We start from the raw sequence: 25,841 nt of genomic DNA on the forward strand, positions 1-25,841 counted from the left end.
GACTCGTGTTGGACACGATGCCATGGCCCTGTCACAGGTCGCTGTGCTTTCACAAAGCTCCTCTGTCCACAGCCACTGGGCCTAGAAGGCCCTAGAGGGGTTAGCGTGGGACCAACCCCACCCTGCACGTGCCCTGCCCCGCCTTGGCCGCGCCCGCTGCTCTCCCAGCGCACGGAGCCCCGCCCCCGGAGCCCGGGAGCACCAGCTCAACGCTCCGCCAGGGGGGGCGTGAACCTTCCCGCGTCCCGTAGCCGGGTGAAGACCGCAGTCCGCTCCGGCCGGCCTCGCGGATTGGCTCCGGAGCTGCCCGGCGCAGGCGCACTGGAGCCAGTCGCCGGGAGGAGGTCGGCGGCGCTTTCGTTCTTAAAGTGCGAGCGGAAGGGGCCGGGGCGGCGGCTGCAAAATGGTGAGTGGAGCCGCCGGAGGGAGCGGTGCCCGCCCGGCCCTGGGAGCTGCCCGCGGCGGGAGGGGCTGCCGGGCAGGGCAGGGGCTGGGGCTGGCCATCCCCCGGCCCGGGGGTGGATGAGGGAGGCCTGGCCGCTCGCAGCTGCCCTGGCTTGGGCACCCTTCGTCCCCCCGCGCCATCCCCTTCCGTGGCAGCCCCAGCGGGCGAGCCCGAGGGGGTTGGCTGGGGCGCCTGTCGGAGGCAGGGGCCAAGCGGCCACCCCCAGGGCCCGTCCTGTGCGGGGCTGCGAACCCGCGTGTGACTCAGGGCGACACCCGCATCGTGCGGCTGGGGGTGTAAAAACCGGGCAGCAGAAGCCCGTGAATCCCAGCGCTGGTTGAACCCGGGACACGATGGACGGAGCTCTTAGCCCTGCCTGTAGCTGTTTCCATGGCTTCACAGCGGCACGGCAGACCGGGGAGGCTTGGCACTGATGTGTGTGTGTGTGTGTGTGGGTGCTGGAAGAGTTGTGTGTATTTGTGCTGCCGTGCGGGTCTGTGTGTGCTCGGGGCTATTCTGGGTGCTGGTTGTGTTCTGTTGTGTGGCTGGCTGTGGTGCTTCATGATGATCTGCACAGGTGATGAGTCAAGGGGGTGCTCTGCCCTTAGGGGCTAGGTGTGTTTGGGGCTCTGTGTGTCCTAGTTGTGTTGACGTGTGTCTGGATGGGGGGGGAGTTGAAAATTCATGTTCGTGCGCACAGGTGGCGAGTGCTGCAGTGAGGGGCTAGGTGTATTTAGCGTTATTGTGTGGGTTGTGTTGGTGCTGAGAGAGTTGTGTGGGTGGTGAATGAGACGTGTGTGTTTGGAGTCATTGTGTGTGTGCTAGTCTTTGAAGAACTGTGGCAGCTGGGCCAAGTAAGCCACCATCTGTGCAGTCTCCCTCATAGAATCAATGAAATTGTTTTATGCAAATGAGCCGTAGAGTCAGGGTGGGGGTTGGCTGAATTGTCTGATATCACAGTGGTCTAGGAGTCTTGGTAGGTAGTAGATAAATAAATGACTTGCAGTGGGTGTAACTTATAAAGTCAAAATGGCAGAGAGTTTATAATTTACTGCAGATCCCACTAATGATATTTGGAACAAAAAGCTCTCAGCCATGCTTGTAGCGGTTTCCATTGCTTCATGCTGACTCAACAGACATTCTAGGCTTCAGAGTGACAATCTTGGAATCTTATTGTATAGATGGAGCAAAAATTATACCTGAAACCAAATGGGCAGGGTCTGAAGGGGACAGGAAAGGTGGAATCCTGCAGGTGTGGTCTCTAGAGTCACTGCTAGTGTTTCACTGTTTTTCCACATGCTTCCCTTTGAGTTTGCTACTTTGTAATAACTTTTGTTAGGTGGAGGTGTGACAGGGGAGAAACAGTTCTAAAATGTTACTGTGTATGGAAACAAGATTGTAAACTGAGGGCTTGTCTACACTGGCAATTAACAGTGCTGCAACTTATTTGCTCAGGGGTTTGAAAAAACATCCCCCTGGGCACTGCAAGCTGCAGCGCAGTAAAGCACCAGTGTAAACTGCCCCAGTGCTGGGAGCCATGCCCCTCATTGATGTGGGGCGTGTGGTTTTTTTTTTTAAGAGCGCTGGGAGAGCTCTCTCTCAGCACTGTGCCGTGACCACACAATAGGGTGACCAGATGTCCCCTTTTTTATAGGGCCAGTCCTGATTTTGGGGGCTTTTTCTTATATAGGCACCTATTACCTCCCCCACCCCCTGTCCTGATTTTTTACAGTTGCTATCTGGTCACCCTACCACACAAGGCACGTTCAAGCACATTAGCATTGCCCGTGTAGACTAGCCCTAAAGTAGTCCTGATCTTGCATGACTCCTGAGAAAGCTGCATCCTTTTTTCTTGAAGTAGAGCTCAGAAAGGTCACACAATGAGAAGTTCTTCTAGCTCTGCAGTAACTGAAGATAAATGCTTCAGTTGAAACATGCATTTCTCAGCTTCTTGCTTACACTTGGTGTGTTGCTAGAAAGTGATCATTTGTGGCTGTGTGTGTGTCTATGGGGACGAGGGATATGAAAACAGTGTGACTAACTCTTAACAGGTTTCCATCCTGCCTTCCTACAGATGTTGCAATATGAAAAAATTTCTGTGTAAACAGTTCGAAAAGTCACTCTTCTGTGATCAGTTGGGAGGAGGGCAGCTGGCTAAGCTATCAGTTCTGGAAGAATTTAAAGTGTGGTTCTAGCCAGAAAAGGGACATGGTAAAAAAAATGGCACTCCCTTACTTAGCAGATTTGCTCTCTCTGCGTAGTCAGTCATAGATCTGCTGGCTTTAGTGAAAGCATATTTATTTATGTATTTATGTTTACCTCTGGTGCTGGAGAGCCAGCATAGCCAACAGGGAGTGAACTGGATTATGTTCCTCATGTAAACACAAAAGAATTGTTTGTTTAATTCTATTTACAGGGCTAATTTGAGCCACCTGTGGAACCCCAGGGGATTGCACAAATGGTTTGGCCTGCAGTACTTTGTTTGCTATTTATTGGAGAGAAAAGAATTTAGATAGTCTCTCATCCCAAAATGAGTTTGTGGAGCTGGCAGTTGGAAGAAATGTCTTGCTTTCAAAATGGAAACACTTGATGTGCAGTATCATTTAGAAACCATTCACATGGATCACCATGCAATATTTAATCACTTTCAGAGTAGAACCACACTACTATGACAGCAGCAGAAGTAGATGCTAATACTAGCATGTGAGTGAGGATGATCCAAAATATAGTCTGGGGAAACAAGCACACAGCCATCATCCTCATCCTTGCAGCACCCAGGAGCCTGAGAGAGTAGAGGAGTAGAGTGCCATCCCAGGAGATTCATAGGTGGAGGAAGAAGTCTCCATTCCAGCAGTCATAGAGAGCAAACTCAAGACACCTTTCCAGAGGCTGATGAAGATGGAGTCCAAGATGCAGAGTCTAGAAACAGCAAGAGAATGCTTGGATGAGGTTTGCCCTTGCTCATTTTTTAGTGAGGAAACCCTCCTCTCTCCAATATTGGCCTCTAGTAAGGTGTCTGGTAAACTACTTGAGGCCTGAGTTTAAAGACTAAATTTCTTCTGATCACTAAACTAGTGATGATTTCTTTTACCGAATGATTCATTTAGTGGCTGCCTTCAATAATTTTAGAATTGTTGACTTGTATTTAAAGATAGGTTTTAATTAAACTACCCCAGCAGGAAAGTTCAGGCATGTCTGAGTACTTGCAGAGAAACATTCGTGGGACTTCCTCTCCCTAACTAATTCTTGACAAATTCCTCTTTATGAAGGAAGCTATCTGTAAACTAAGATAAGTGGACTAGGACTTTGGAGTAGTTGCATATGGATTCAGAACCTTACTTCAGTATCTTTCTAAACTCTAATTTATTCCTTTAAGACTTGCTCTTCATAACATGATCATTTAGCTTTATATATGGATTTTGTTAGCCCTGATTTCTCAGGAGTGAGTGTATAAAGGAAACTCCTATGTATGGTGGTTACAGTAGTATAATTGAGCTAAAGATGGTGAACTAATTTTTCTTCCTTCTGCTTGGCAACGGTGTTCTGATATGCTTGGCATTCAGTCAAAGCTACCTATGGTGACAGAACATTTGCTGAGCGGTGGAGCTGACTGTTACAACAAGACATGCGAGGGAGTGTGTATAAAGAATGATGCAGGAAATGGGCAGTGGTCAGTGTGGTGCAATTACAAATTATATGTAAAATGGTTTATAACTTAGAGGGCTAGCTGTGAAGGAACTGATCACTTTCTTTCCTACCTTCAACAGGATAATTTTTCTAATACTTCATTTTAGATTTCACTAACTCTAAGTTTTCAAAAAAGTGACTTGTAAATATAATAGTAGGAAAAGTGCACACTTTTCTCATTTAATATAGTTTAACACTTTGCGTGTAGGCAAAATTTGAAGGTTCAGCGTTCTGCTTTCATACCTAGCACAACAGGGCCCTGATTGGGGCCTCTAGATGCTATTGAAATATTAACCGCTCTTATTACTTTAAATATTCACACTGCTGTACTGGCATTAGTGTCTTAAATGTGTATTTAATAGGGTGTCTTATTTCAGGACTAAACTTGCAAAATCAGTTGCATATCTGATTCATTATTTTAACGTGTAAGTTGCAGAAACAGGATCGCTTGATAAGGTAAAAGTATGGAAATTTTCTGACTTCAGGAATCAAGAATAAATATGTAAAGACATTTGGTCCACATTTTTCTGATATTTAACTTTCCTTTTTTGGCCCAGTATGAAAAGATAAGACAAGATTTGTTTCTTGTGTACCACAAGTCCATTTTTCACTGTGTTTAATGCTTACGTTGTCTTTTTTTGTACATCTGAATTTTATGCATGTTCTGAATCTTCAACTAACTTCATGTAGTCATATAATTTTGGGAGGATTTTTGTTAACTGAAATTGTTTTTTCTGTAGAGTGAATCTCTGGTGGTTTGTGATGTTGCTGAAGATCTGGTGGAAAAGTTGAGAAAATTCCGGTTTCGCAAAGAAACGAACAATGCTGCCATTATAAGTAAGCTAAAATCATTGCCAACAAAAGCTACAAGGTCTTACAGAAAATCTCTGATAATTTTTAGGCTGCTGCAGCAAAATGGCGTGGACTATGCTTCTACTATAACACTAACTTTGATATTTTCCCATTCCCTCTTAACAGTAGAACAACATTATTTTATGGTACGGAACTAAAGCTTTCAGAATAAAAGCTGTCACACTTGCTGTTAATAGAAATACTTATGTGCTTAAATACTGCTTAAAATGGAAAAAGTCTACCACTGGCAGCACGAAGGTGGAGGATAAAGCCAATACTTGACCCTCTTAGGTTTGAGTATATTTGACATTCTTAAAGTAGGCTATTTCGAAATTGCTAGTTTTGTAACAAAGTTTGGGAGGAGAAGTCTTGACTGCACTGAAGTTAAAACTCCCATTGACTTCCGTGGGGCCAGAATTCCACTCGTTGATTATTGTCAGAGGGGGCGGGGGAGAAGAGGAGGGAGTGAAAGTACAAGATAATGCAGTAGGTGGGTTAAATAAAAAGCTGATTATTATATGCATGTAATTCTAGAAAAGTTGCAATTTTAACCTTTAATTAAAAAAAAAAAAGGTGTGTGTGGAGACAGCACCCCGTATAGATGCACAGTTCACCTATGTTATGTTTTTATTATAGTGAAGATTGACAAGGATAAGCAGCTGGTGGTACTGGATGAGGAGCATGAGGTTTGTTAAATGAACTGTAAATAAGAATATCTTCAGCTTGCCGTGTATTGTTGCTGCTGAGGTACTGTCTTAGTGTCAAATTGTTCTCAAACTGTTAATCTCATTTGGGTTATGAACCTCCTTCAAATCTATGGTTACTCTGCGGGTGAAGCATGATACGCTATTAATTGAGCTGTACGGTAGCAATTGTATGACTAATTATCCAAACAAAATGCTTTAAGCTTTAAAATGTTAATTAAATTATATTTGAATAAAAATTATGCAAAAAGCATCTCTCTCCATTTGCTGGCTCTCGGGAAGAATTCTTGCTGAGCCTTTTGCTGACTTGCACTCTGGACTCTGCATTGACCTGCCATTAGTTAGAAGTTAGGATTGTCTTAATCCCTGTAGACAGGTGGAATAATAACTTGATCTCAATCTGTAGTGTTGGCCTACACAGGGACAGCATGAAATCTTATGCAATGACTTGAAAAATAACTTTTACCCCTCTCCCAGAATGTTAAAAAATATAATATTTGAAGAGGAGAATATTGGCCACTATGAACGGTTAGGCTTGTTCACTAGTCCAGGAACTGGTCTCTCACAGATGGAGACCAAGGGCTAGATTTCAGGATCAGTTTGTATTGCTGGTTGTAGCAAATCTTGCACACTCGTGTTCAGTAGCAGAGATTGAAATATGTGGTGAGTGCCAGTATATCTAAAACTAGAGTGGAGCCACAAAACATCAGTTTCTTAAACTGATAAGGACACAGAGTTTTTTTTATATTAACATTAAATCTCTTATACAAAATTACTAAAGCAGTTTAGCAATCAATTTACAGTTGAGTCTTCCTATGACTGTTCCCATAGGATTGCTCTCCGTTAAATTGAAGAGATGTAACTGTAGATGTAGCAGTGTCTTACTCCCATTACCCTCATACTCTAGCCCATATAGTGTGTAGGTCTGAGTTTCTCGATACTTTAAATGACTGCTTCTTGGAGCAGCTGGTACGGGAACCCACAAGGGGAGAGGCAACTCTCGATTGAGTCCTGAGTGGAGCGCATGAGCTGGTCCAAGAAGTAACTATAACAGGACCGCTTGGAAATATTGACCATAATATAACAACATTTAACATCCCTTTGGTCGGAAGAACACCTCAACAGCCCAACACTGTGGCATTTAATTTCAGAAAGGGGAACAATGCAAAAACGAAGGGGTTAGTTAAACAGAAATTGAAAGGTACAGTGACTAAAGTGAAATCCCTGCGAGCTGCATAGACGCTTTTCAAAGACTCCATAATAGAGGCCCAACTTGAATGTATACCCCAAATTAAGAAACACAGTAAAAGAACTAAAAAAGAGCCACCGTGGCTTAACAACCATGTAAAAGAAGCAGTGAGAGATAAAAAGACTTCTTTTTAAAAAATGGAAGTCAAATCCTAGTGAGGTAAATAGAAAGGAACATAAACACTGCCTAATTAAGTGTAAAAATGTAATAAGAAAAGCCAAAGAGGAGTTTGAAGAACGGCTAGCCAAAAACTCAAAAGGTAATAACAAAATGTTCTTTAAGTACATCAGAAGCAGGAAGCCTGCTAAACAACCAGTGGGGCCCCTGGACGATCGAGATAGAAAAGGAGTGCTTAAAGAAGATAAAGTCATTGCGAAGAAACTAAATGGATTCTTTGCTTCAGTCTTCAGGGCTGAGGATGTTAGGGAGATTCCCAAACCTGAGCCAGCTTTTGTAGGTGACGAATCGGCGGAATTGTCACTGATTGAGGTGTCACTAGAGGAGATTTTGGAATTAATTGATAAACTTAACAGTAACAAGTCACCGGGACCAGATGGCATTCACCCAAGAGTTCTGAAAGAACTCAAATGTGAAGTTGCGGAACTATTAACCATGGTTTGTAACCTGTCCTTTAAATTGGCTTCTGTACCCAGTGACTGGAAGATAGCTAATGTAACGCCAATATTTAAAAAAGGCTCTAGAGGTGATCCCAGCAGTTACAGACCGGTAAGTCTAACGTCCGTACCGGGCAAATTAGTTGAAACAATAGTAAAGAATAATATAGTCAGACACATAGAAGAACATACACCTCTACCTCGATATAACGCAACCCGACATAACACAAATTCGGATATAACGCGGTAAAGCAGTGCTCCGGGGGGGGGCTGCGCACTCAGGTGGATCAAAGCAAGTTCGATATAATGCAGTTTCACCTATAATGCGATAAGATTTTTTTGGCTCCCGAGGACAGCGTTGTATCGAGGTAGAGGTGTAAATTGTTGTTTCTGTAAAGGGAAATCATGTCTTACTAATCTATTAGAGTTCTTTTGAAGGGGTCAACAAACGTGGACAAGGGGGATCCAGTGGACATAGTGTACTTAGATTTCCACAAAGCCTTTGACAAGGTCCCTCACCAAAGGCTCTTACGTAAATTAAGTTGTCATGGGATAAGAGGGAAGATCGTTTCATGGATTGAGAACTGATTAAAAGATAGGGAACAAAAGGTAGGAATAAATGATAAATTTTCAGAATGGAGAGGGGTGTTCCCCAAGGGTCAGTTCTAGGACCAATCATATTCAACTTATTCATAAATGATCTGGAGAAAGGGGTCAAAAGTGAGGTGGCAAAGTTTGCAGATGATACTAAACTGCTCAAGATAGTTAAGACCAAAGCAGACTGTGAAGAACTTCAAAAAGATCTCACAAAACTAAGTAATTGGGCAACAAAATGGCAAATGAAATTTAATGTGGATAAATGTAAAGTAATGCACATTGGAAAAAATAACCCCAACTATACATACAATATGATGGGGGCTAATTTAGCTACAACTAATCAGAAAAGAGATCTTAGAGTCATTGTGGATAGTTCTCTGAAGACGTCCATGCAGTGTGCAGCAGCAGTCAAAACAAACAGGATGTTAGGGATCATTAAAAAGGGGATAGAGAATAAGACGGAGAATATATTATTGCACTTTTATAAATCCATGGTACACTCACATCTTGCATACTGCATACAGATGTGGTCTCCTCATCTCAAAAAAAGATGTACTGGCATTAGAAAAGGTTCAGAGAAGGGAAACTAAAATGATTAGGGGTTTGGAACAGGTCCCATATGAGGAGAGATTAAAAGGCTAGGACTATAACAGCGTTTAAAAGAACTTCCATGAATTTATAAAGTTCTAAGTCCGTTAATGGATATTAGCCAGGATGGGTAAGGAAGGGTGTCCCTAGCCTCTGTTTGTCAGAGGGTGGAGATGGATGGCAGGAGAGAGATCGCTTGATCATTACCTGTTGGGTTCACTCCCTCTGGGGCACCTGGCATTGGCCACTGTTGGTAGACAGGATACTGGGCTAGATGGACCTTTGGTCTGACCTAGTACGGCCATTCTTATGTTCTGAGTTCACCTATTGAAAGACTGCTTGTGTTTTAATATTACTAGGGCATTTCCCCTGATGAACTAAAAGATGAGCTGCCTGAGAGACAACCTCGATATCCTTTTTCTAATGTTGCTAGTATTGTTTTGTTTACTGAAAAAAATTAAATCTAAAATGCATTTGAAATTGAATTTTCCATTTTTTTTTCTTCAAACAAGTATTTGCCTACAATGGAAATTCTCCCTATGTTAATTCAAAAATTGATTAATTTTCATGATCTATTCTGTGGTCACATGCCATTTCTTAGCAAAGACTTGTACACTGGTATAGTGAAGTCTCTACTTCTAAGACTTGGTTACTTTCACTGTGTTTTGAATGGCTTTCAGTCTGCTCTTTTGCAGGGATATTCAGCACATTAATTCAACAGAAAGATTTAAATTAACACTTTAGCTATAGGTTCTCCATTTAAAGGTTAGCAAAGCACACGAAACCATCCAATGTTTGCTGTGCAAAGAGCTACCAACAAATAGTTTGCCAAGAGAGCATGCAAAGAGCAGCAAAAATTATCTCTTTAGAAAAAGAAATCTGACTACTTATCTGATTTAGCTGAAACTTCATATTTAAAACATTGTAGAGGGAAATCATTGGAAAATGACTTGTTGTGAAAAGGACAATATTGAGAACTAACATTTATTTTACAAAATATTCACACAAACACCTGTCTCAGATGTGGGTTATGTTACTGAAAAGCAGGGTAAATCCTCCAATGGCTCAAACTCCAATCGGAATAGAAACTGAGATGGGAACAAGATGAAACAGTACAGAAACTGATGTATGTAAGCGTCTTTTAGAACAGATGGCAAAGGGAGATTTATTTTTGCCTATAACAAGCTCAGCTAATGAATGTAAGGATTATGTTCTAAGAGATCAGTGAGTTTTTTTTTTAGTTTCCTTAACCTCAGAAAAACATTCATTGTGTATAGTTACAAGTATCAGCATGATGATGGAAGAGTTTCTTATCCATTGTGCTTTATCTTCTCCAGTCCAGTCGGTGAGTAAACATTGTGAATAGTAGTTGCTATATCCTATAAATGTGGAAGTTCTTGTATCTATGAAACAAAAAAGGCCTAATGCTTAAGATCAATGGTTTTCACACTTAAGGCCAAATTCATCAGTATGCTCTCTCTGGCTTAAGGGCTTGCAAATTCACAGTAAGGGCTCCCTGACAAACTTCTTTGGAGGGGGAGTTCCTGGCAGGCACAGAGCCAGTTGTATGCGACCTCCTACAGGAGTGTCAAATATTCCTGTGTCCCAGCTGCCAGAACAGCTGTTGCAGCTGGGGCCCACATTAGAGCAACTCTCATGCTGCCTTAGTCCGTACCAGGGACTGAATGGCCCTGAAGAAACCTAGGAGTGGGAGGGAAAAAGCCAACTCAGCACCTCGACTTTGTTACAAACTCTGTTCATACGCAGGGAATGAATTGGCCCTTGAGATCAGTCTGCACTTTCTGAATTGTAATAGGGTGGCTTTCTGCAGCTATTAAATTACATTGTAATCCTTGAGAGAGAGAGTGCATTGTTTTACCCTTCACTACTCTGCTTGCTAGAATAACCAGGTGGGTGTTAAAGTTTAGCAATAAAAGTACAGAAAAAGGTGTGGATCTTCAGTAGTTAATTTCTGTAACAAGTTCTAAGCCATGCCTATGGTGCTAGGTTCTGCTCTGTGAGAGCTCGACCTGTGGTAAGATGCTTCACAGGAGACCTTATCTAGAATTTATTTCCGTAGTTATTGTATCTTAAGATTTTGTTTGTATAAGTTCCCCTCTATTTTCAGTGTCTGGTTAAAACTACTACAAAGAGTCAGGACATAGATGGCTTGCTAAATGAAATAAAGCTGGTAATATTTTTTTTGTCCAATCAGTTTATTTTTCTTTGTCTTGCCCTGAAAGTTATTGTATGAGATTAGTGGCTAGACTCAGATAAATGCATTCCTTGTATAAGACTGCATCTGTGGTTCAGGAAGAAATTGGAATCTATTAGAAACAGCAGCAAAGGTAACTTGCTTTCTGGTAGATCAGCACTCTTGTAGAATATAAGATAGCAGGAAGAGGTGATGGATTTAGCCTCTGCTTTGCTGGCTGTGCAGTTTGAATTGTGATACAATTGCTCTCTTGAGTCCAGTTTTAAGCAGAACTACAGACACAGCTAGATCTGACCACCGACCCAGCCCACTTTCACATCACTTTAATATAGTCTTGACAAGTACTAAACATTCAAAGCAAAACTAAAGACGATACTGTATACAAAGAGACAATTGGGTCATTCTGTTGATTGGAAACTTCCTGCATACAAGCTGGATTTTAAAAAAAATCTTGTTCATGAATTTCAGTCCAACTGTCAAACACCGCTTTGCTTTCCTTCCCCACAACTACAGGATGCAAGCCCGAACAACAGATGATGTACGCTGGGAGCAAGAATAAGCTGGTACAAACAGCGGAACTCACTAAGGTATAATTTATCAGGGGGTAACCGTGTTAGTCTGTATCTACAAAAACAACAAGGAGTCTGGTGGCACCTTAAAAACTAACAGACTTATTTGGGCATAACTTTCGTGGGTAAAAACCTCACTTCTTCTGACCAGTTGCAAGAATCTTTCATAAAAAGCAGAATGTGAGTGTACATAAGATGCTGCTCTGTCTTGCCAGTCTGTCTCACATGTACACAATACAACAGGATCGTTATGTTCTTGCATGTTTTAAATTGCGTTCAGCGGGTGTCCATCTTGCAGGAAGCCTAAAGAAAGAGGAGAGTAAGCATGGAGATTTAAAAAAAAAAAAAAAAAATCCACAAGAGGACAGTGAGCCCCGTAATTCATGGTTGAACTAGGATGTTTTTAATAGAAGTACATTGTCTTGATTTAAAGATTTCAAATGGTGTGGTAGAACCCCCATCTCTTGATAAGCTGTTGCAGTGGCTAATTACCCTCACTTAAAAATATCTGCCTTATTGTAGTGAACCCTTCATAACCATCGCTGAAGCATGAAACACCTTAGGTGTCTATTTTCTAACAATGGTAGAATGGGTCTTGCCAACTGAAGAAGCATCCTCTGGTTGGATAGTTGGTTCTGACGCTGTTGGGTCAGAAATAGGAGATTATAAAATCTCCCCCGGACACCTGCAGGACACCTGAAAGTTAATGCTGAAACTCACAGGTGCTATTCTGCTTTCTTTTCCCCTTCCCATCTTGGTTGCTACCTTTGCAAATCTTATACTTTAGCCAGGGCAGAACAGGCTTAGTGGTCTGGCTTGCAGTCAGCTCCACAATACATTTAGGAAACACCAAGTCTGGAGAAGAGGGCCCTCCAGTTGGAGGGGAGAAGTGGGAGGAAGCAGGCTTTAGAGAGCTTGCTGTTCTGGCAGAAGGAGACTGTCTCATAGGCCTGGAAGGAACTGAGGCATAGAGGCATGAGAACTATAGCCTGTAAGAAAAGAGGGGGGACAAGGGGTGGGGGTCCCCTGAGGAGAAAGGTGAACTCAGGTTATGCACAGCTAATCCACTTGGTGAGTGGGGAAGTCTGGTCAGGTTTCTCAGGGGCCAGGGAAGCTAGAGACCAGCTGCATGTGGGGGTTACCCTCTTTTTGGCAAGAACCACAAACCGTTTGAAAACTGCCTGCAGGAAAGCCAAGGAATGGATTAGAGTCAGATCTGATCTTCTGGAACTGACCCCACTCTGTACCCAGGTCAGAGTGTTAACTTTCTGCTTCAGATTTAGATTTTAAATGTGCTTTATTCATACCTCTCACTGAAGCTTGATTTCATTCTGGCTCATGCTAGGGCCTTCTCCTGATCTGGGTCTCATACATGACTTAATGGACTTACCCCACTTCTTGGTGGCTTGGTAGATTAGCCTAGTTTCTGTTATGCTAGTCTGTGCTATCATATTGATCTTTTTCCCCATCTTTTACTTAACAAATCAATATGCCAGTAGACAGCAGTGAATAACAAATTGAACATGAGAATCCGTGTCTGTAGACTGGGCCTGAGAGGTTAGAAAACAAGAAGAAGATGGTGCAAAAGTGGAAATAAACAAAGGGACAAAAAAGATGTAAAAAAAAAAAAAAAGACCTAAAAAAAAAAAACAAAAGAAATTAATAATAATAATAATAAAGAAAACCTTGTGGATTACTAAGAAGATAGAATGAATGGGGAGGAGTAAACAGGTGATTCATGCCCTGCAATGGGTAAATTCACTGGTGATTTTATGTATTTTGTTATCCTTTTTACTCTCAGCTGAATACTGTAGTGTCAACATTAGCGCTGTGTGTGTGTGTACACGTGTACATGTATAGTGCTGAAAAATGTGACTCTTACAATTTCACATTGGTCTTAACAGTATGGTCAAAATATCTTGCATTCTTCTATTAGTATACAGTATGTCTTGTCTTGCTAATAATTCTAACTTGATTCTCCACAACTTCAATTTTTTGGTCTTGATTGCATTAGATAAAAAAATGTTCTCAAGGCTCTGTGGACATGTTATTGATGCAACATTGTTTTATATTGACTTAGCAATTGACTGTCCTAAAAAGATTGGGCATCACTCAAATGAGTTGCAATGATTCCAAATGGAGTGGAATAGTGTAAAATTCATCTATTCTGTGCCAGTATCAAAATCCAGAGTTACTTTCCTGCTAGGTGTGTATTGAGCAGGGAATGGTGTACTTGTTTCTGTTTAATTTGCTGTATCAAGGCCTTACTGAAGACTCTCTTCTGCAATTCTTTTTATGTATTTAATACTTAGATACACCAATGAGTACTGCCACGATACTTTTAAGTATCAGATGAGCAAAATATTATGGTGATACTTTGAGGGTTCTGCCTGCTTACAAGTTAATAATAATCTTGGGCTGAAAAAAATTAAAAGCCTTCAGAGTTAATTCAGCCCAGAATATGGTTATTGTATTGCAAACAGGAAGCACCTTCACATATATAGTAAATCTATTAGCATCCCTGAGCTGTGACTGACGATGCCACTTCAGAGTCACTTAAAAGATTGTTTGTTATATCCTTATCATATATAATGTAGAATCTTAAGAGAACTACACATGAAGGTAGCAAGTCCCAGAAACAGTAATTATGGCTCTCCGTAACTTGACCAAATCGTAACATGTATTTCCATTAGGGTCTCACGTTTTATTCTAGGTTATTAACCTGTCCTTGCAAAAAATGTGCATGAAGCAAAATGCTAACGTGATGATTCCTAGTGTAGCATGACTATTTTTAAAAAGTACACTAATGCATTTTATCAATAGAAGTGTGGTATAATGTGTTCTTTTCTTCCAAGGACTGAAATGTAAATATTTAACCTGATACAATTTTGTTTTAGGTATTTGAAATAAGAAATACAGAAGACCTAACTGAAGAATGGCTGCGTGAGAAACTGGGCTACTTCCATTAAGAGAACCTCTGTATTAAGTATTTATATACCATCCTGACAATACTGGAACCAGACACGAATACTTATGCCTAAAAATGCACTATATTTACAGCAGTTTCCTGCAGTATATTTCTTGTACAAAGTTTGGGGAAGGAGAGGAAGATTAGTCTCCGTGAAGTAAAACTTTGCAAAGTGTTTCCTTGTGTAGAACTCTAAAAGGAAGCACTTCTCTGCAGGGATTCTCTTTGTGCACTCTTGTGACTAATATTTCTATAATTACTACAGTTCAGTTCAGAAACTAACTATTTACAAACATTTGGAAGCTGACACTAACTTTTCATGAGCTGCAAATGCATCCTTTTGACAGATCCTGTGTACTAGCAGTTTATATGTTAAAATAGCATACGGCCACTTGTTAAAATTGAGAATTTTTTTTGAATTTCCCAAATTAGTCTATGGAAGTGTTAATATTAAACTGAAACCAAGTGTTTATATGACAAACATAACTTCACGTGAAAAAAATTCTTTTTAGGACTTTTCAGTACTGATTCTCTTTAATTTTAATAAGTATCTCCGTTGATTGTGAGTCAATCTAACTAAATTTCAGGGTAAAGTTCTATGACCACTAGTCAGTCATAAACTAGTTTCTGTAAGACTATTTTATAACTCTTAAGGGCTTAATTACAATATTGGTTACATGCATTCTGGATTTTTACATGCAAGACTTAATATTACACTATTTATAAATTAACCTCTTCACTCACATTACCTGTTATATGAACACCTGTTAATACTGTGTGCCTTTAATTTGTTAGCTTTAAAAGGACTAAGAATTTTACATTATTTACTCCAAATTTGGTAAAAACTAATCTTTGTTAAATGGTCTAAGTAACATGTTTTCTAATGCCTAGTGGTGCAATTAAACATTTATAAAATAAAACACACCTCGACTTAAAATGCCAGCTATCTGCTCCCATCAGTAAAGACCTGGGAGTACAGGGGTTCAAAGCTCTTAAGATCTTGTGAGTGATTTAGAATAGTCTGATTTTGTTGTTGAGAAACCTTGGCCATATATAGACCTTGTATCTTTTTTTTATGAAAGGAGGTCTCCTAGCTTAATTGCTTGTCAGTCAAAACTACATTCCAGCTAGGACTTCTGCACATAAGTAACCTCATTCAATCTTTAAGTTTCATCTCTTTTTGGTAAAATAGCAAAAATTCTAATATGAAAATAGTACTTTTTATAATATAGCTAAAAACTAACCTTTTAAAGGGTCTGTTTTATATAAAAGTAGAATAGTAGTTTGAGTTTGGGATATCCTGGTTAGCCCATGCAGTGGCAAACAGGTACTCCTGTGACAGTATCTCAGTTATGACTCACATGAGTGTTTGTCATGCTACTGAATAAGTGGCTTCTCATGAGCAGCTTCCAATCATGAACAGCTGTAGCTTAAAGTATAGTTGCTCTAATAATGTGTGTTTTGGTGAGGAGGAGGAGTGAATTAATCAGTTGTTAAATTGGGAGGCTAGTATTTCATTCTGTAAAACCTTTGCTGGGAGAATGCATGTTTTCTTGCAAACACATGCTGTGTAAGAGTATTAAACATGACTCTGTTTAAGACGACCACATGGACCCATGCAGTGCTCTTCAGTAGCAGCAGTTCATGTTTAGCTTGACTTATTGATTTATTCCTCCTTCATACACACATCTCTCAAACATCAGAGGGCTTTTCAATGTGTACAGGCTATGATGTGATTGAGAGAGACCATTAGTTCAGTGTAGGAAAAGTGACTTTTAACTGGAGGAAATAAGATCCTATGTTGATGTATTGAACTGGAACAACATTTCCTCATTTCCCTGGACAGAACATGTATTGATTGTAAAAAATGTTCTTTTGTCTTTCTCATGTGCTACAGATCAATAGAAGCAATTTCTTTAGTTAAATAAGGCTTTGGTCTTTAAATTGGTATTACTAGCAAAAGCAATTAAAAAAAAAAAAATCCGACTTGAAGGTCTTGCTTCGCTTGTATTGCATGAACTATAAGGCATTGTGATGTCAAAATCCAGTAGGGCAGAAAGAAACTGCCAGTTGTGCTGTGAGCCTGTGACATTCTTTAATATTCAGCCTAGCTTGTGGTGGGAAAACTGGATTTGTAAACCACTAACCAGACCAGTGTGCTTTGTATGCTATGTTGGACTGGCAATAGTCACTTTACTACTTGCACAGGGCTTAGCAGGAAGAATGCTCATAAAGGGGGGGAGATGTGCCCCATCAAGAAAACTGTTCTTAGTGTGTCTTTTTAGATGAAAATATGGGGTTTTGTGTGCTAAACTTATAATTGTACTTACAAATTAAGTGATTCTGTGAGAGTCACCTGGGGTGTCACCAGTTCTCTGCACAGTCTCCTGCTACCTTGATTCCCCATATCAAGAGCACTTCCTCCTGTTCAGTTCTTCCCATTCCCTTCTTCAGCACTTCACCATTCCACCCACCCCATTCAGATCTCAGATGTTCCTGCTGCCCTATCTTCTAACTTCCCTCCACTGCACCCCATACCCCAGAGTCTTCCCTTTATGCTGCTTCTCAAGAACTTCCATTGCCTAACTCCCAGTCATATGGGACTGCTCTGAAGACTGATGTGATGGTAGGGCCTACACAGGCAATGAATTCCTAAAAGCCTTGGTGGACCAGGCAGCAGTGTTGCTTTGTAAGTTGTGGGAGTAGAGTGCTGTCTTTGTCCCCTTTCTTCTCAGCTCTGCAGCGAAAGGGAGGGAAGTAACTGCAGCTACTGTGGGGGGAGTCCTTGCGGAGAACAGCTGCTGTTTGAGGGCTAATCTACACTTAATATATGTCAAGATACTGTACAGTCTCCTGCTGCTCACTGTCCAGTTCTCAAGGTCCCAGGACTGGCTCTGAGATATGGTAGTGTGCAGAACTACAGTACTTTTAAAGTAAAGGCATAACTAACCCCATTCAGATCTCTACTGTGGATGTGAGATTTGTAATGCTATCATATCGCTGACTACCCAATCTTGTTGTTTGAACTGCCTTTCTTTACAGCTACCCATGAAGATTAGCAGGAGGCAGATACATGGTGTTCAGAAAGCCAGTATATTCTAACTTTGCTTATTGTTAGTTTAATTTATGCCTGTCTGATGTAACCAAACTCCTCTCTTCTCTGCCAGTGTTTCGGAGATCTCTAAAGAGTACTCAAAACATGGGGGCAGAGGCGTGCTTTAAATTATCATGAGACTTGTTAAGTTTTGTAGCTAAAGGTCACTCAGCATTTTCCATTAGAAACTCCTATTTTTTTTTTTTCAGGAGTCAATCACTCAGCCATAAAAAGGTTTCCTGACCAGAAACTTTACTTAAAGGTCTCCAACAGGTGGCGTTTTTCTGCCACACTTAATTTGGCTGTTTTAAATTTCAAATAGGTGTACTTGGCAGGGAGGAGTGGGAGGGATCTCTTGTAATCCCGTGTGTGAGGAAAAAGCCAAACTGACTAAAGCATGAGAGTTTTTGCATGTTTTCACTTCATAAGATGGACTGGTTATATTGCATATGTTCGTGAAAAAATTAAATGCACTATTCGGTGGTTTAAAAGTATTTCTCGTACTATGTATGCCTCCCTTGATAGACCAGAATGTCAATAATGCTGGGACCTACACCTTTCCAATGTATTGTGCAAAGGTGCCTTGTACATTCCCACTGAGCTGATATTTTTGTGTCTTAAACTATAAAATGACTTTTAGTCCAGAAGTTACATTAAATTAATGCTAAGGGTCAAAGTTAAATGTGCAAAAGCAAGGGAATTCCAATTTTAAAAAAATCGCTCCGGGATTTCTCAGTTGTGCTTTGGAATGTAAGCGTGTCTCAGCATTCCGCTCGGACTGCAAAAGTGAGTTGTGATGGGAGTAAAGGCTCCAGTGGAAGCTCTCCACTTCTTCGTTTGCGTTTATTACGCTGGGTCAGGTGTACAATGTTACCTTTGGGTGCTGATGTATGCCAAGGCAAGCTGCCAGTGCTACGGATGGTAAAAAGATCAGGAGCCTTGAAATATTGATGGTCAGTCTTATTAATCTAACCATTCCATGTAACTGTTAACGTCAATAACTGGCACAACTTCCATCTGGTATTTAGTCTCTGCTAGTTCACACTGCATGTTTATTTTTAAACCAAATCTTTTGCTAAGCATGGTGCTTGTACTGGTTTAAATAAAATGTGAATACTCAAATCACTATTCTGTTTCTTGTTGTAGCTACCTACAGAATGCTGGGCAAGGTCTAAACACGTGGCCCACGTGCAAACTAGCCACAATAGGCCTTTATTCCATTCTCCTTTAAGCAACGGACACTGTGAGTAGGCCCATCTGGGAGAGAAGGAGCTAGTGGACCTGGTGGGTGGGAAGAGTACAAGTGCCATGCCATGATTCTTTCCTCCTCCACCTGTGGGATCAAGGTTGACTGTGGCAATTGGGGAGGTCTCTACCTCTTACCCCTCTGAGGCGTCATCTTCCATAAAATAGGGCTAACTTTGTTGTCCTTAACTAGCATCGTCACAGCTGGGGGAAGCAAATGGAATCCTGATTCTCCATTGCCTTGGGTCACTGTAAAAATATGATCGAATTGGAATGGTAGCACTCTTTACACCTGTGCAACGGGAGTATAAGATGACACAGTCAAGAATGGGCCTTAGCACAAATAATACTTGTGTGGGGTTTCAGGGCAGCAGTCATTAGACCCCCCCCTTCTAACGGAACCATGCTACCATGGACAGGGTCGATCGAGTTCATCGCTTTGATTCCATAAACCTGCCTCTGCTCCCAGCTAAATGATTCAGAGGAAGCTATGCTGTAGAAGTTAGCTATGTGTGCACACAGCTTAAGTTGGTATAAGTTAGAAGTATGAATAAGCTACCCCCCTGAGCGATGTAAGTTACACCAACTTAAGCACTAGTGTGGACAGCGCTATGTCTGCAGGAGAGCTTCTCCCACTGACATAGCTACTGCCGCTTGCAGGGGCTGGAGTAATGAAGTCGAGGGGAGAGCACTCTTCCACCAACTTAGTGCCTGCACTAGGAGCGCTATAGTGGTGCAGTGCACCACTGTAAGCTCTGTAATGTAGCCATAGCCAAACTTCCCCCTTCCTTGCCTACCTCTTCCTTTTGATCTAGCTCTGCTATTGATTAATTCTGCTTCCCTAGTTCTCAGCCCCCTCCCTGCTCTCTGCCAGAGAAGGTTCAGATGACTTTTGTATACCCTTCCTCACTCACCTGGGATGGGGGATGACCTGGCCGATCTAGGGAGTCGATAAAACAATAAAACCTGCTAACGTTCAAGAAAGGCTGCAAAGAAATGCTGTGAATAAACGGAAGTGCTTGTCAAAGCAGAAAACCTACGGTGAGAGCTATTTGTAGCTCTAAAGATGGAAACTCTTTGGATTTAGCCTCTAGACTTGTGACTGTTTGGCAGAGCAGTCTTGTAACTACTGCTTGAAAGATTTCTCACAGTGCACTCCTTTGGTGCTGGAAGCCTGCCTGTTACTTCTCTACAGTGGAGATCCACATAGGCAATGAGACAACTGCCTTTGTGTGGACCCACACTATCACTTCTTCCTTCCCCACTCTGTCTGGAATTGCAGAATATTTAGAGGAAGAAAGTGAGTGGTGGTTGGGGATGTTATCCTTTGTATTGTATTGGGGTCTGAGGTCCTAGCAGTGACGACAGATGCTGCTATTAATGGTTCACGTCATTAACGCAGAGTTAAGATTGCCTTATGATAGCTTGTGCCATTCCAGAACGCGAGTTTGCCACTCAAACTTCTGAAAACCAGGAAGTACAGAGTTAAGGTAAATGCCTACTGTGGTAGTCTGTAGCCCCATATTCATCCCTTTTGCAAGACTCTGTTAAATTTTGTACAAAGCATACTGTGTAAGGTATCATTTGAAAATTCATGATTTGCTGATCATTATTGTCCTGGTAAAATGTGTGGCAACACTGTATGTAAAGATATAAAATTCCACTGTATGATATTACTCAGGACATGTTCTGGAGGGCAGTCACAGACAAGTTCAACAGGGACAGAAGGCTAGCCACGGCCTCAGCCAGGTGTCTGTGAGATCAAATGGACCACCGCCTGATTGAGTGGCCACTCTTGGGCAAGAGAGATCTATATTTTGACAAAGCAGCAGGTTAAAGTTCCTGGCCACACCAACTTTCTGTCTCTTGAACATCAGCTGGAGATGATTCTTGTGCAAGAGAAAGGGCTATAAATGGAGAAGTTAGACCTCCCCCCCCCCCCACATTCCCCAATCATCTTCCCCTTGCTCTCCACTAACAGCATCATCAAGACTTGAAGAACAAGGAAGCAGCATTGAACTGGAGGGGCGGGGTGAGATCTTGACTGAAAGACGTTCAGCCAATAAGACGGCTGGAATATGTGGGGTGAGAGACCTTTGCTTTGTGTTCACTTAGCTTGTTAAGTGGTGTTTGTGTTTTTCCCTTTTATGTCCTTGTAACCAATTCTGACTTACATGCTTCATTACTTGTAGTCACCTATTAACTATAGAAATAATAGATTTTTAAATTTGTTTTGTTTTTATTCAAATCAGTGTGTTTGGATTGAAGTGGTTGGGGAAACTCCATTTGGGATAACAAGATTTGTGCATACCATTTTCTATTAATAAAATGACAGACTTTATATGAGCTTGTGTTGTCCAGGAGTGTGCTGGGCAGTACAAGACGCACATTGCTGAGGGAAAGTCTGGGACTGGGAATTCGCTGGTGGTGTTGCCCTGCAGTGTAGTTCATGAGTGGTTGGCTACAGCACTCGTACAATGTAGCTGGGAGTTATTTACATGCTGGGGGCTGTGCGTGAGCTGACAAGGAATGGTTGCTCTCACAGCGAAGCAGTGTAAAAGGCATCCCAGGTTGGAGAATTGAGGGGACACAGCTGTTCATCAGTCCAGATTGCACCCTGGGGAATGTCACAGTAAGTAACCACTCTTGGTAATTGGATGGGGGTGGCTTTTGGCTCCCTAGAGGTCATAGAAAGCAGTTTGGGATTGTAGGATGTTTCTGCCAAAATGATCAGCAGTGAAGTCACTACAGATATGAATGTTAACTTATTGTTGTTAGGTTTCAGAATCAACATGACTGAGATGAATGGGCAGTTTACACCTCTGAGTTGTTGCTTATGGTAGACAACACTGGACTGGCTTATGCTCCATTTGTGGTTTTCAGGGTTTCCTTTACAACCACAACTCTTTATGAATGCTTAAATTCTTAAGTGCAGTTTGGTGGCAAATTTCACAGCTGTGTAATACACGGGGCTCTGACTTTTGCTTTTAACTTGTTTGATATATTTTTTTTTATTGATCATGACACTTTGTATTGAAAAGTTTAACTGAGCAATTACCCTATTCAAATTTTCTATCCACTGCTGATCTTTATCACTTGTGAGGTAGCAAACTGAGAATACTGGTTCTGGTTCACTTACTGATCTTGATTAGCAGGAGATGAAAAGGCCACTTCTATTCTATGCAGAAATATGCTCTTATCACTGTAACTCTTTCCTCTATTCCCTCCCATCACTCCCTTCACTATGATGTGTCTTAAATTAAGATTGTATAAATGCTTTGGAACAAGGGCTGTCTATTATGATACATCTGTACAGCACCTAGGACAATGTAGTCCTTGGTCTGGTTGGAGGCTCTAGACAGCTACTCAATACACCAGGAATTGAAGCAAACATTATTATTATTTATTTTATTTTAGAATAAATTTACAAAATAGGTGAAGTTTATCAGCCTCTTTCACCTCTTGATTATTTCCCCACAACCATTTTGTAACATGTCACTCTTTTGGGAACCTCAAACATCCTTTCAGTTAGGTAATTTTCACTGTTGGTGTTGCAGAGATGTCTCCTACCTAAATTAACTGATCCTCATTGAGATTGTACTCCGCCTAATCTGATCCCTCGAATCGTTTAGATGTATTAAACAAGTGTTCCCCAGCAGGAAGCTAGAATAGCGCAGAGGGTGCGGGCAGAAGAGATGTGGATGTTTGGGATAGGTACAGGATAGTCAGTCCCCCTCATTGCAAACGTAGTTCTGCTCATGTGGGTAAAAGCAGCATGGGGGTTTTCTGGAAGGAACATACTATCCATCCCTGCTGCTGTGATGGCCCATAAGGCAGCTAGCTCCAGGAGTATGGCTTCTCCGTTCTCATGGCACTTAGCTAAGCTACATTGAAACCCCCATGCAGAGCAACATGTGCTGTAATATTCTCATCAGTGGAGAAATAGGAAGGGGGGATAGAAAAGACAAGAGGGAGAAAAACTAAAAGGGTGGTGGTGGTGGGGGGGGGGGGGAAGGATACATCAGCAATTGTTTGTGCAAGGGGGTCAGGAGATAAAGGGGACCCAGCTGCCCACCTGTCTGAAGGGAGCTCCAATACAATCAATCTGAGTAGGGCAGGAGTGATACTTTTATGCATCCTCCTTATAAGGATTTATTATTTAATACAAAGCCAGTTGGAAAATCCTAATGGATAATTGGAAGGAAAACATGCCTGCCCTGCTCCCCCATGCTGTGCCATCTGCTCTGACATCCACAAATTCTGCCTTGATTTGTGAATGTGATTAATTCAGCTAGGAGGACTGGCTAGCTCAAGGGATCCCCTGAAGTTGTACTCTACCCCCAACTGTGAATGTGCAATTGTTGGCCTCAGAAATGCAAAGCAAACTGCCAGCTAGGTTTGTGGAGGAACAGTCAAGTATATGCATCTTCCGTGCAGCACATTCTATCTAGTTTAGATCTTTAGATGTCCTCTCACCACCGTATCTTACAATCTATAATGTATTTACCCTCACAACACCTCTGTGAGGTACAGAAGTGCTCTTACCCCCATTTTACAGGTGGGGAACTGAACCACAGAGAGACCAAGGGCCAGATTTTTAAAGGTATTTAGGAACCTAGTAGGATTTTCATTTTGAAATCAACAGGAATTGGATGTGTAAGTGCTGCTGGGTATCTGCCTCTTTAGGCATCTAAACACCTTTAAAAATGTGATCCCAAGTGACTTGCCCAAGGCCTGCAGGAAGGCAGAGCAGGGAATCAAACCCAGCTCGCCTGAGTCCCAACTTACTACACTAACCATTGGACTATTCTCCCTACAGCTAGCCCGTTCCTTAAACCTAACATACAAGGCAGAGGTTCTAGAACTATGCTGCACTCCTCTTCCCCCCACGTTCTCCTCCTCCATTTTTCTATCCCCAATCCAGCTCAGCCCAATCAGTACAGTATCCCTCATGTTACTTATTTTGATGTTAAATTCAATGGTTGAGATTTTCAAAGCAGTATAAGGGACTTAGACGCATTTTCTCTTTGTTTAAGATGTCAACCCAAGGTCCTTTACTCTGCCCACAAACTTTCAGTTTTCAACGTGCTGCTGATTTTCGTATAGAAGGTACATAATTGCCCTGTAAGAGTTGCTGGGGGGCGGGTGGGGATGGAAGGTTGTGACAGTTGGGTTGGGATTTTTAGTTCCTGGGATGGCAGGGGAAGTGGTTGGAGTATTGGGTCCCTGAGGTCAGCTGAGGATTTTGGCACTAGGAAGGGGCTGCATCTCCCCTTTCATCCCTTCTTTTGGGCAGAGGCAGTGGTGACCTATTTTGAGGAGGATGCTTGAATTTCTAATTCTCCATCCCAGTAACTAGTAGTCCATAGTGCCCTGCCCCAACATCTTCAACGGCATCCAGGAGTCATGGGTAAGTGTATATTTCTGCTCAAACAGTCACCAGTGAAATAGTGAAGTGTTGAGTTAAATGTTTAGTTCAAACAAGGTTAGTTAAATTACATTTAAAATGGAATTAAGGATCAGAGTTACCACCACCTTGAGAAGAATGGGGGTGGTTCATTCCTAGCTAGAACCAACAGCGCTGATATCTGTAGATTCATGCGGATGTCGCTGCATCAATCTACATTTGGTTCACAATTTGAAATCTTTCTCCAATCTAACAAGTTAGAATTAGTGGAATTTTCAAAATGGTCATTGACTTTAAATAGCAATTATTGGGCCCTTTGCACAGCCACATAGTCACGTTACACACGCAGCCTTAAATTTACAGGTATCCACAAAAAAGAGCTCTATATAGCAAGACAATAAGCCCTCTTATTAGAATGCTAGACAGAGTATGTAGCTATCCCAGTCTATTCAAAGGAAATTGATTGTCTGTAATACTAAGTATTGAAGGGATTGAGGCTATCACTAGATGGGGGAAGGGATGGCTCAGTGGTTTGAGCATTGGCCTGCTAAACCCAGGGTTGTGAGTTCAGTCCTTGAGGGGGCCACTTAGGGATCTGGGGCAAAATCAGTACTTGATCCTGCTAGTGAAGGCAGGGGGCTGGACTCAATGACCTTTCAGAATCCTTTCTAGCTCTGAGATAGGTCGGTCAGTCTCTCTCTCTCTCTCTCTATATATATATATATATATAATCTCCCCTATCCAAAGATTGCCTGCTGTTGCGATACATTTAGAAATGGATTTTTACAAGTGATTCTTGGGTTTTGGGGGAACTTTTTTTCTTCACATAAAGAATTTATACCACTAACTAGCTTCCCTGGCCAGACACACCGTGGCATATTTATAAATAGCAACTCATCAAGGTTGGTCAAATAGCTCAACTAGAAAGGATCCTAGCAAATTTAAAGGAAAAAAAAAAAAGTTGGTGTGATGACGTGTAGGAAACTTTCCCTCCAACCAGTCTACCCAGCATGAGAGTATTAATGTCCTTAAATAGTAAATATAAATAGGATAATTCTGATCAAAGATTTTTCCTATTGTTCCTGCTGTGGGTTTTCCAGACTCATAAGGTGTGTGGAAGAGTGTTCTCTACTAAACTGTAGAGAAGTATTTAGACTCCGTGGTGAAATCCAAACCCTATTGAAGTCTATGGGAATTTTACTGTATATTTCAACAGAATCAGGTTTTCACTCAATATTGCGGAGAGATAGGAAGAAGGGGACACACATCAGGGCCTAACTGGGGCTCTGGATGATCACTACTTCCCACCCCGCAACACAGCTGTAATGAGGTTAAGTGGTGTCCGTATAAAGAAATGAAAACTACGGATTATTCCTCAATAAAGGCTTTTAATGACTTACAGCTATAAATGCAATACAGAAGACAAGCACAAGTACAAGTAAACTTTTACTACTATTTTTAATACTGCAGCATTAATATAATCTGAGATCAAATTATCCTGACACTACCATTCTTAATACTATAGTGTCAGTACAACGTGAGATCAAATCAGCTCAAGCAATCCAGACTTCTTTACTCCATTACCTTATTCTGCATGCAACCAGACT

The 25,841-nt window shown here is 41.6% G+C and overlaps 1 protein-coding gene across 1 annotated transcript; it reads left to right on the forward strand.

The window, feature by feature from the left end:
* Window positions 1-330: 330 nt before the first annotated feature.
* GMFB (glia maturation factor beta) lies at window positions 331-18,827 on the forward strand. The gene is made up of 7 exons (XM_024202794.3): window positions 331-406; window positions 4,873-4,969; window positions 5,621-5,670; window positions 9,096-9,145; window positions 9,999-10,081; window positions 11,465-11,538; window positions 14,418-18,827. Exons 1-7 carry the CDS (start codon window positions 404-406, stop codon window positions 14,487-14,489), a joined length of 429 nt encoding a protein of 142 aa, XP_024058562.1. The 5' UTR covers window positions 331-403; the 3' UTR covers window positions 14,490-18,827.
* Window positions 18,828-25,841: the final 7,014 nt, after the last annotated feature.

The sequence above is a fragment of the Terrapene carolina genome, unplaced genomic scaffold (assembly GCF_002925995.2).
Source record: "Terrapene carolina triunguis isolate 2854851 unplaced genomic scaffold, T_m_triunguis-2.0 Scaffold189, whole genome shotgun sequence".
In the NCBI taxonomy this organism is placed as follows: domain Eukaryota; kingdom Metazoa; phylum Chordata; order Testudines; family Emydidae; genus Terrapene; species Terrapene triunguis.

What these genes read in the sequence shown, in the direction of transcription:
- GMFB (XM_024202794.3), top strand. An exon ending in GAACAATGCTGCCATTATAA is followed by an intron (nt 4,970 to 5,620) that starts GTAAGCTAAAAT and finishes TTTTTATTATAG; the next exon opens with TGAAGATTGACAAGGATAAG. An exon ending in AAACAGCGGAACTCACTAAG is followed by an intron (nt 11,539 to 14,417) that starts GTATAATTTATC and finishes ATTTTGTTTTAG; the next exon opens with GTATTTGAAATAAGAAATAC.